At 44.8% G+C, this 11,764-nt stretch overlaps 3 protein-coding genes across 3 annotated transcripts; 1 reads left to right on the top strand and 2 right to left on the bottom strand.

The window, feature by feature from the left end:
- F5891DRAFT_1192847 (uncharacterized protein) lies at positions 1 to 1,143 on the bottom strand (the record flags this gene model as incomplete). Its single annotated transcript, XM_041367659.1, has 1 exon — positions 1 to 1,143. The coding sequence occupies one exon, from the start codon at positions 1,141 to 1,143 to the stop codon at positions 1 to 3; it is 1,143 nt and encodes a 380-aa protein (XP_041222300.1).
- A 2,292-nt stretch (positions 1,144 to 3,435) lies between these two features.
- On the bottom strand, positions 3,436 to 6,327 carry F5891DRAFT_983324 (uncharacterized protein; the record flags this gene model as incomplete). Its single annotated transcript, XM_041377312.1, has 9 exons — positions 3,436 to 3,482; positions 3,510 to 3,806; positions 3,899 to 3,928; positions 4,422 to 4,439; positions 4,486 to 4,671; positions 5,100 to 5,248; positions 5,727 to 5,764; positions 5,868 to 5,951; positions 6,241 to 6,327. 9 exons carry the CDS (start codon positions 6,325 to 6,327, stop codon positions 3,436 to 3,438), a joined length of 936 nt encoding a protein of 311 aa, XP_041222301.1.
- Positions 6,328 to 8,614: 2,287 nt separating this feature from the next.
- On the top strand, positions 8,615 to 10,065 carry F5891DRAFT_1130222 (uncharacterized protein; the record flags this gene model as incomplete). Its single annotated transcript, XM_041364494.1, has 10 exons — positions 8,615 to 8,685; positions 8,740 to 8,883; positions 8,931 to 9,039; positions 9,086 to 9,279; positions 9,344 to 9,405; positions 9,435 to 9,475; positions 9,530 to 9,562; positions 9,718 to 9,863; positions 9,916 to 9,992; positions 10,040 to 10,065. The coding sequence occupies 10 exons, from the start codon at positions 8,615 to 8,617 to the stop codon at positions 10,063 to 10,065; spliced, it is 903 nt and encodes a 300-aa protein (XP_041222302.1).
- Between the last annotated feature and the right edge of the window lie 1,699 nt (positions 10,066 to 11,764).

The raw sequence follows: 11,764 nt of genomic DNA on the forward strand, positions 1-11,764 counted from the left end.
TCACAGCTGGTAAGGTTTGTAATGGAAGAGTTCATCGTCCTGAGCATTTGAGAGCTTTTCACGAATAACGGAAACCAGAGGTTGATGATAAAGATCTGCAGCAACATAAGGTTGAGTGCCCGGCTGAGCTGTAGTTCGAGAAAATGGAACTTCAATCGTCACTTGCATTTTACGCCAACCTGTGTCTTCATCTTCCCATTCCTCTCCTTCGTCATCAACACTCGCACCTAATTGCGAGTTGATCTTATCCCAGTGCGTATTTTGGACATCGTCTGGATCAAAATCCGGACATCCGACTATGTCAGTCAGTTCCTTAAAGCTCTGCAGGGATTTTTGTACACTGCCATTCCAGTACCAATGGCCAAGCTCAAATGAGGATTGATTTGGATATGGATAAAACAAGGCATCATGAGGCTCGGCAGGGACAGGCGGTTCTGCCGGAGTGCTAGCCGGGATAGAACTGATGTCTTGCAGGTTTATAACCTCTTCTGGGTCATGGGACGGGGGAGTCACGGAGAAGAATTGGCGTACAAGGCCAAAAACATTTCTCGCTGTGCGGAAAGGAGGAGCTGGCAGTGATGCACGAGCCCTGGTAGATGCATCGATAAAATTTTCAGGTAGGTTTGACTCCAGCTGTTTGCCAGGAAGACTGGAAGGAACACTCGGAGGAGGCTGCAGAAGCACATCATCATACTGCCTATAATGCAGCAGCATAGGAACACCAGTGCGTCGGCTCCTACGCTGGGCTAGCGATAATCCCTCGTCTATTTCCGTTGGCAGATGAGATGCAGAAGTGGGTGCACTGTGCGATGAAGAATCACACAACACTTCCTCGCCGGGGTGCGTTGCTGATGGAGTTGAGCGAACAATAGAAGTCTCTACCATCAACATCTCATTGACCTGGTCATAGGACGACGATGGTACTAGCGGGTGGTCTAATAGCGTACTTGAAGTACATCTGCCACTGCTATCTGTCCGGGACCATTTTACAGAGCCGAGAAGCTCTTTTGCTTTAGATAAAGCGGAGAACAGCCTTTTCTTGCCTTTCAAGCACGAGTGCTGATGCTTGGTGTAAGCACTCTCCTGTGTGAACTCCCGAGCACAAGTGCATTGGAAAGGTGTTGGACCTGACGATGAATCCATAAAGAGCTACAAGGAGCTGAAAGGACGGTAATAGACGTTAATTGTCCCCAGCACTACCGGTAGAAGATCAGTGAAAGAATTCAGCAATACTGGCAACACAACAGACAAAGTTGGCGCCAGTATTGGCCAATGGGTCAACCAGTTTTAGCATCAAGTTCCCACAGGCCAAAAACCTCTGGCGGCAGGTTACGCTGGGCCATGGCACAAATTATGACGGCAGAACCAGCCACTATGATGTAGGTAAAAGCTGCTGTTTCGCTGAAGCAGAAAAGGAAACATATTCTTCTGCACCATTGTGCACAATGGAACCACCATCTTCACCCTCCTCTATCATCACCTCTCCACCTGCCTGTCATGAAACTGCTCAAAAGTTAGCGAGATTGATTACGGAAGCTAAGACTTGCCGTTTCGCCCTGTTGCACTATGACAGCGCCTCAGAATCAATGATTGAATGGTGTTGGTAAGATGTCACTTGAATCCTGTCGGAATCCTAACCAATGACACTTTAATAAAGGCCTGCCGATTGTGAGGGAAGGAAGGTTCCACCATCTGACCTTAAAAAGTACTGCAAAAAATATGATTTTTGATATCCATGCTGCGATTTGGAGGGCCGACAAGCCACATTTGCTGGGAATTCTGGAAGTGGTGCCCTCGGCAGTCATGAGAGCTGGAAAGCGTAGTCCAAACTTGGCAGATGAAATGAAGCTTTTATCATGAGCGTATGTGGTATGAATGGGAAGGCTGTTGGCAGTATGGCCATGGTTGAGTGGCGGCCAAGTCTCTTGGCTGTTGGCGGAGTGGCCATGATTGAGTGGCGGCCAAGAATGGGCTAGTATATCGACTGGCAACCAGGATATCCGGCCCATGTGTTCTGTCTAATTAAATTACAATATATACTTTGAGCTGGAGAAGGAGCGTTCCACGGAATCTGATACGGAGGGCAAGTATTGATTCCCTGTGGTGCGTATCTTTCCAGCACCTTTGTTCGATAAATTTCTTCCAACCAATGAAGCCTGTACGTTTGATACATTTCCTCAAGTCTTGCACAGCCTGTTTCCGCAAGTTTCAGTCGTTCTTTGAGCCCGGCTACTGACTCCACCTCCCCTGTTTCACAGGTCTCTACTAGCAGAAGGGGAGCTTTGTTGTTCCCCATTAATGGATGGTTATCACCAACATCCACCTCGCTATTTTATAATGAGCTTTTGGAATAAACAATGACGCCATTGACGAATTTTAGTACATCATGCCTCATGAGTTTCTTGCTGCTTTGATGTGCGTTGCACAATAACTCGATTCTAAGTATAGGTGTTCAAGTCAGTGCTGCAAGGGAAGTCAGCAGCTTCTGAATTTACTGTAAATTCAAGTTAATGCTACCAGTATTTTCTTGTAATTTGAACGCCTGACACACCTGCTGTGACATATTCAGCGGACATATATATTCTGTAGTACGTGTTTTGTTCTGAAATCCTCTGTCCTTACATGTCTGACGTGTCCTCCATTTAGTAACAAGCTGACTGCCTTGCTCAGGCGAAGATGAAGGCAAAGATGAGTAAATAGAAGAATATGGGGCCCAGAGAAAATGGAGATGATTAGTCCATGGTGTGGAATTCAAACTTTTCAGACAGACCTGTACAATTAGTATCGATTTTCAGCCTCGTTTTCGACACATAGAATGTCGAGCGGCGCACTGATGCTAAGTTCTTCAACCATAGAGCCGATTCTATGAAGATTTACACTTTGTGAACTGATGTCAGGCGTGGTAATCTTGACATCCCTAGTCTGCACAGGGTGACAGACCGCCGACTAGCACAGGCATTAGCATTAGTTACAAAGAGGTCGTGTATATTGTCTCAGTCAATCAAAGTTTGAACAAATGAATCGTCGGAGTCAAGAATGTGCTCGCAACAAAGAACATTTTCATCCTAAGGACGATCCTACATCAGCCAAAAGCTAGCAGGTTGCAGAAGAAGACATACCACTGCAACTATTAGCTCTGTTGGCGGCCCTGATCAATCCTTGCTTGTCCACTGATTACTTTTCCCACAGCATCGTAGAAAGAGGCATACACTAAGTTCAATGTGATCAATGAATCGCCTCTGTAAACAGTACTAAGTCTCACCCCTAGAGAAATATGCGCAAGCTCCTGGTATACATGAAGGGCAGGATGGTCTTTATAATGGGGGTCATAAGGCGATCCATGGCTCTTGTTGTCGATGAACAGATATTCTCTCGATCTGACACACATGACACATGCTTTTTTGTTCGAGGACGGAGGGAGATCAAGGAGTGTATTTAGTCATGCCCTAGATGCGGCGTGAGCATTCCCATACTTGCGAGTACTGACACATCAAGCAACAGGCGCATACCTTGATTCTCATGAAGTTGAAGTCGCTTTTGCCAGATAGATCTGCACCCTCTCCTAAAACTAGACGAATTGAACACCTCTCCTGTTTGGTCCTTCATCCTTGCTTCTTGCAGGGAGTTCACGAAGTGTACTATGGTGTAGTCGTTGTGATGGGTGTGTACTCGTCCGATAGATCTGTCGAATTCTTCCTCAGTCTTTAGAACTACGACTTCTGTCTTGTCGTTTTCAGGGATATCCATGCGTGATGGGTGGCTTCGCTGAGCGGTGCTGTGATCCTCGTGGTGGCCACCTGATATTACTTGATGAAAGATCGGTATATCAGCTGACAGACAAGAAAAATGTGTTAGGTTTGGGACTCCACCACGATGTCCAAAGAAGGCGAGAACATACCGGTGCCAGCGAAACTAATAACCCAGAAGACTAATCGATAGAAATCAGAGCAGTAGACTGACATGTACAAATAGCCAACTAAGAGTCACTATTTGAATAGTCAATCAATAGTGATCTGAAGCGGCATCAGTTCATTATGGCTCGCAGTCAGCCAGCTGAGCCCATGACAAACTGCTTCCACAGCTCCAGGGTGTCGGGAACAGATATTACCTTGTCAATTTGTCCAGCACGTGATGAGTGTATACACAAGCGACTGCAACTTCAAGATACAAATCCGCACTCATGACTCGCTGTTTCTGACTGGAGGCCTGGTACAATTGTAGAACATAGTACAACTACTAGCAATGGCTCATATGATGATTTAATAAATATTTAGATGAAGAATGAAATCACTGAATAGTAACGACCAATATTTCATGAATCATTACTCAAAATTCAAAGTTGTCAAAGTTGTCTGTCACATCATCACAGTCCTCGTCGTAGAAACACAATTCGTCTGGTCAAGGAGGTAGAAGAAATATACTGGGAGAAGACGAAGCACCTGCAGAGGCATCAGCAAGTGAAGAAAACATGACTAGAGAGCCCACTAGTGTTGTCTGAGAAGTCGAATTCATGGGCATTTTGGATGGCCACTGTATAGAGCTCTATCTCAGCTTTGGCATGGCACATCTTGGCCTGTAAGATAAGCACCTCCAATCCGATGTTGCGCTGATAGATGTAGTTGCCGCCAACGGTGACAAAATGTGCCATCAGTCCTGCCTGATAAGCTTGTTCTGTGCAAAATGCATTGTAGAACACTTCTTGAATGTCAACAGTGACCCACGTGTTCAACAGGGGCAATTAGGGTCCGATGCACTTCAGAGAGAGTGAGAACAGCGGAGGATATTTTTAAAAGCACTGACACTCAAAATGACAGATGTGCGTTTGGTTTCATGCATAGTAGCAAGTTCAGGTATTGGCGAGGCAGTTCCATTCATGAATAAGCAGTTTTCCATTGAAGGTTCAACATCCCGGAGGGGATAGGCATGTCGTCTCTTCAACCATGCTTCACATTTCTCTCACGTAGCTGCTGAACAGCTCCAGGTTCTGCAGTCTACAGGATGACCTGAAGTTGCTGAAGAACATCTGGCTTCCCGCTTAACTGGACACGTAGAATAATGGACTGCTTTATAGCAAGTGTTTAGACTACTGATTCATGCACCAAGTTGAAGAAGCTCACACGACCAGTACTGCTGCAAGTGTTTGAGGGCCTGGCTATACAAAGACACCTCCATTTGTCCTTGTTTCCTCCTCTCCTCCATGAGAAGATGTTCTACCATCACATGTCTCTTTTTCTTGAATTGACTATCACTGCAAATGATGTAGTGTTGTCATAACATCGAGTCCTGTTTCGCTTCTATAATGCGCTCCCCGAGGATTTCCCAAAGATCACTAGGGTAGACGTGATCTTTGAGCAAAAACGATAAAACCTTTAATATAGGTTGAAGCTGGATTGAGAGACTTTAGGATGTGGAAACAAACATGAATTCATGTACAGGCCTTGTCAATGGCTACAAGTTCTATGTAGGCATCGAGTAATTCAATGCCTAGTGAGTTCAAGATTTGGATAATGTTTATACGAGAAGCTGAATCATTGAACAGCTGCGAAGGTGAAACACAAATTGACATCGGGGATACGCTAATGCTACTGTATCTTTGTGTTCACATTATAATATTACATGTGATGACGTCTATTTGTAGCGGAAACTGAACTGGTGAGGACTGGCCGTCAAATATGATCTGGCGCATGAGTTCCTAGTATAGCGACCCATAGAGGAAAGATATTTACCAAAAGCCTTGCATAGTCTTGAAGCCCCAATAGCCATACTGCACAGAAGCAGAGAGGTCACCGCGACATTCCGGGAAACAGTTAGAGCTGTGCACTGCTGGGAAGATTTAATTTCACTCAGCTGAATTATGTATTCCTTACATGTGGAGCTAGGCACATGTTCTTCTTGTGTCTGCGAAGGGCCGAAGCCTCAGCCGTGGGGTTGTTATCCACAGGAGGCTCTACCTGGTAAGCCTGGTAAGATAGTCCCTCACTGTATAAGGAGACAGTGAAATCTTGTCACCCTTCTTTTAAACTGGAGCGAAGTTAGCACATCTATCCGAAGGAGTCAAGCTTTGTACAGTTCCGTTGCATCGGTGAGCCTGAACCACATGCTTTCCATGGACCTTTATTGTCCGGGAAGGCGTTCCATATGGGAAGAATGCAACTCATCAGGCTTTCGTGTCGATATCTGGCCCTGGAGCGCGTCATTCTGCTGTTAGATAAGGTTTGGATTGCGTGAAGTAGCACATACCTTGTCTTTAAGACAAGCATGCGAAAAATAGTACTCGCCTCCAATATCATTGCAAAGAGCACTGTCAACCAAAGAAGACTCGCTCATATGGAACCATGGATGATACAAATGAGGGTGTATAGGACACCCTCCATATGACACTCAGAAGTGTGCCTTGTATGTCATGTTTCAATTTAACGCACAACTTCAACATAAGAAAAATAAAAAAGCTACCTAGATCAAAATGACCTCTGAGTGCCATCACTGAGTGTAAGTATTCTGGTAGGAAGATGTTGGAATCGGATTCAGATAGAGCCGAGAGAACAGAGGTGTACACAGGATCGAAAACTCAGCCAGAAGGAAAGGCAATCCAAAGTCCTGAAAAAAGCTATTGTGCGAAACAAGTACTGGGAGGGACTGCTCATTGGCAACTTGAAGTATTAAATTGAGTGGCGCAGTCAGGCTGGTCGAAATTCAAGTTGAAGCATGGAGTTTAAATTTTAGCAAATGCCGGTTGTGCCGGTGGTACTCATCGTATCGTGTATCACGAGAGCCCTTTTGATGAAACAAAACTAGCAAACTCTCGAAGCTTTTGCACAATTTATTTTGCAAGTGTACAACATCTTGAATCCTTTCAGCTCAAATGTATGATGTATGATATTATTACTTTAATATGAGGTCCATGACTGTCATCTGAGTGATTTTTATACATAATACCACAAACGCGCTGGAGAACGGAACATGCGGAAGTTTCTGGCATGCATCCAGCTGCCTTTCTCCTTCGCTTGTTGCCTTTGACCACGAGCTCGAACTTATTCTCATTCCAGGCACTCTACTCACCACCCCTCCTTTTTTAATAATCTGTTTCATGAACAAAACATTTAGCTTTTATCGCGATTATGTACACGCACATATCATGGCGCAAATAAATTTATCAATAAAGCTATAGCGAGTGCTACACCTTTTCTCTGTTCAAGTCTAACACAGTCAAATTTGTGATTAGTTGTCCTGCTCATCGTGTGCTATGTTCAGTTGAACCCAACCTGCCTAAGGTTAGTTATGTCGACGGACGGCACCCTTCAGCACAGACGAAGCTGGAATGATAGCACCTCAAGCAAGGGACCCGGATTAGCATTGATCCTACACTGATTTCAGCTCGTGAGGGTTTGTCACTTCTCATCGTTTAGCTAACTGATCGCAGCAGAGGCTGAAAGAATCGCTTGAATCTAGGGGATCCGAACTGGGATCTCTTCAGAAAAAAACCCGTGCCCTCACAACGATGTTTTCCCTTTGGACGTCAAATCCACTGGTCAGCATAGCAATGACCGTGCAAGGTGAAGACTAACATTTTAAGCAGGGTAGACATCTCAGAACAAACTTCAGCATTCACAGGTGTCAGGCAGAGATCATGGAGAATAAGCTGTTGCCTCCATCATTACACTTTTTGGTGAAGTGGAGTGGCTTTTTAACCTCCATGGCACAGTTATTGACTCTAAACCCAGTAAATGCAGGCCACTGTCACACTGATTTTCCATATCTCAAGGAACATTCTCTAGTCTTCTTCACATATGACTCCAATGGAGGTAATATCTTTATGGCTGATGCTCCGGCGCAGTGTGGTATCAAGACGTTCCTGGACTCTGATGTTGAGATTTGTCCACGAGTCTTTCATCCCTTCTTTGAAGGAGCTTACTACTACTATTGGAAGTAACAAAGTGAGGGTGACTCGTCTAATGCATGTTTAAAATCACATTCTGATTTTTCGTCCGCTTTAGTTTGTGTTGCTCGGTGATAAATCTCCATGCTCGCCTGGTCTGTGCTTTTCCGATCAAGTCATTGATGACCTTCTTTGGCCATTTTTCCTTCAAGACTCTGAGCCTAGGTTCATTATAAACAATGTAAACCCTTTGGTCAGACATATTGGCACTCTCCAGGCTGTATGTAACTACAATGATTGTCTTTGTCGCTTTTGCACACCTCCAGAACAGATATGGCGGTTCATCACTGGCCTTACTCCGACTCGCGTGCATTTTTTGCAGCGTTTGAATAGAACACAAAACTCCCTCTCACCAATCCCGTCGCCAATAGACGCATCGAGTTTGTTCAACAACTCTGTTTGCTCTTTGAGGGTCCACTCCAGTTGAACAGGAGGAACTCGTCAATCTTCATCGCTTATCAATGAAATTGTATGTTTGCAGCAACAAGTTTGTACCTCTTCACAGGTACTGGAAGGCGGCCAAAGGTGCCAGCTGGGAATATACGTCTATTTTTACTAGGCAATTATCAGTGCGAGATCTCTTGATGAAGAACATCGAATAACACTGACCTTGGTATCCACATCAATCAGAGGCACATCTCACAGTCCAAAAAGTGTTTTTCGTAGTTCTATCCCACCATGGGTACACTGCCACCTCTACGTATGCCCCTCTCCTGCAGCTGTCAGCGCATACGCATCCCGGAAAAAGTGTGAGCTGTTCCAATGCTGTCACAGGTTTTTGTCGACTCATCTTGTCACCACAGCTCCTCATCGGATCCGCTTGTCTCCCATGGACGACATTTTGGTCGAACAGTGTTTGCGCTGTGTAACTACCCTGCTTTACTCACCAATGGCATCTTAAGACTAGAACAAATGGAAAATACTTCACTAGAGGACTTTTCCGCTGAGTAAAAAAATATCTTTCTTCTCGCTCGCTAATTGACACCTTTGGCAGAGAGCGACGAGAACATTGTGTCTTCGAGCAGCTCTTAGATTCTTATCCCGGCCTATTGGAACAATTGACAAACAGTTCTGAGGAGGAAATCCTCCATGTCGGAGAGCTGGTACATCATTCCCTATATGATCGGACATCTTACTAACAATTCTTAGATAGGTAAGGGAGCCGCAGGCGCAAGAGGCGACAACACAAAAACGTTGAAGTCTGCAGTATTAGATTGGATCGCTCCAAAAGGAGAGGCGATCCAACCTCCTCTGCACAGAAATTCCAAGATCGATCGTGGATTTAATCATGAACTTACAGGCTCCCTGCTTTGTCCCGCCGGATTAGACTGGAACAACTCACAGTAAGTTTCGGTTTGTTGGCATCTGTAGTCCTGACAAGTTTTTTTCCTCATTTTGTGGACACAGGACCAAAGAACACCTTCGAAGCGGAGAACTGTTGGTCTGCGGAGATCAATGGCCTGTTTTTTGTACGCGCATCACATTTACGATGCTGAAGATCCGTGGTGTGGTCTCCTTTGGAGTTGCTTCCTTGTATGTGTAGGTGTCGTGTCTCTTTTTACTTAATTCATCCATTGTGTTGTATTCTGCCAGGCTTACAAGCACATTTTCACGTCTCCGAGTTCGGTTGACAGGGAACCGAAAGCTACGTGATCCGGAAATGCTCGTCTTCATGGCATGAACTCTGCCACCATTGCATCCATTGCTTATGTTGCAACCCAGGTTCGTCGAGCACCATACTTTCGATATGTAGATGATTTTCAAGTTGACATTGATTGTAGGTCCGATTCGCTCTAACCTCTTCTTCAGTGTTTTCAAGAACTGACACGATGACAGACTTGGAGACATTTGATCATAGTCTCCTTGACCTCTTGGAAGACCCTGACGAGTTGAAGGAAGTTGATGAACTGCTGATGTGGTGGAATCGGTATGTCCTCATTCTTCATGTCACCAAGCCTCACACATTGTCACATACCCAGCCAAGTCTTCCCCGCTTCTTCGGCTGCCAAGCGCAACGTCACCGCCAACAGTGCACTATCGAAGATCCAACAAAAATGTCTTGCATTGAAACAAACTTTGAATCTGCCCATGGTTTCTATGTAGCCCTTGTTCAAGTATCTTCTTTGTAGTAGATTATCCTATTTAATATCAGCTTGGCTTTTCTTGACTTGTAGCGCTATATTCTAGTGGTAAAAATTTGATTATGGCAATATGTTCCCCTTTATTGTATTGGTCCATGCAAGCAGGTCCTGCAAGGCAAGACCTACGGTCAACATTCTGCCCCATAATTAAATTATCAAAATGACAAGGTAATGGAAGGTACTGCGCTGTCGTCTTTATGCGAACTTGGGCTCAATGTAACCTGTTCCGAAAACAGTCTGGCATTCGAAACCTTTAGCCGACTCTAGCATCTGGGAACAGTTTGTGGATGATAAAATAACTCACTAACTATACACACGGTGACTCATATCTTATTGAGGATGGGCAGAATTGTAGTGTATTAGCGCTCGTTGCTGGTATTGCATACTTCGCGGACTTGGGCAACATAAGCTAGCATTGCGACCGTACAACTTATGCTAGCGTCAATTAAGCTCTTGTAGGCTCGGGAAATGCAACCTAGCCACGTAACCGCATACCTAATGTCAGAGTCAATGAAGTTCTTGTAGACTTAGGCAACACAGGCTAGCATCGTAACCCCATACCTAATGTCAACGTCGATGGAGCTCTTGTGAACTTAGGCAACATAGGCTAGCATCGTAACCCCATACCTAATGTCAGTGTCAATGGAGCTCTTGTGAACTTGGGCAACACAGGCTAGCGTTGTAACCCCATACCTAATGTCAGCGTCGATGAAGCTCTTGTGAACTTGGGAAACACAGGCCAGTGTCGTAACCGCATGCCTAATGTCAATGTCAATAGAGTACTTGTCAAAGCTGCAATGTCAAGCTCGGCCTGCATAAGTTAATCACACTGACATGACTTGATACAGTGCTGGCGCCCTTGGGCTGTAGGTGATGCGATCCAACACAATCCAGCCATATAAATCTTTATCAGATGTTGAAATCTGTCCAGAGACTGCGAAAGGCACAAAAACAGTCAACACTTGTGTATGATTATCACGGTAGAGCAGAATTGTAGTGTTTTGACACTAACCCTCAACTAGGCAATATTTGTCACTCTCGACAACTTTCCCACGGCTGGTGGGTGTGGCAATATTACACCATCTTGGTGATGGCAGGCAACTAGACTGCCATGATTGTGTATTTGGCGGGTTCTATCCAAGTAAGTCTGGGTATATAAAGCTTTCTCACATGGAGTACAATTCTGATAGATATTATGTAGTTTTTAGAACAGGTAAAGCTATCTAAGAATTTATCATTTTCAGGTCAATTACCTGATGATGTCAATGGTATAAGTAATGGTGACTTAATAATAGTACATGGGGGACTTACTACAACTACAACAGGCAGTGACTCGGGTGTCCTCCGATTTGTTGTCACAATCATCCGTATCTCCAATGGAAAATTGTTTAAATATACCAATCTCAGCATCAGCATAAATGAGAGCTTGCCCGCTGCTTTTTCGAGCTGCAGTAATATACGGGACATCATCATTAGTCATGCATGGCGATCCCCCCCGGTCAACTAGCACATGCACTAGCCACTGCAATTCTTGATCCACCTTCCCAAGCTCCATTTCCATTTCATGATGCAAGGACTCGTTGAAAATGCTCAGCCTTCTTGACGTCTCAAGCAGCCAGCCTCTATAAAAATATTTCATGCGCAAAGTTTCTCAAACCGCCTCCTTGTAGTGAATAGCACAGTGGAA

Source organism: Suillus fuscotomentosus, assembly GCF_016647785.1.
Source record: "Suillus fuscotomentosus strain FC203 chromosome Unknown F5891scaffold_53, whole genome shotgun sequence".
Taxonomy (NCBI): domain Eukaryota; kingdom Fungi; phylum Basidiomycota; class Agaricomycetes; order Boletales; family Suillaceae; genus Suillus; species Suillus fuscotomentosus.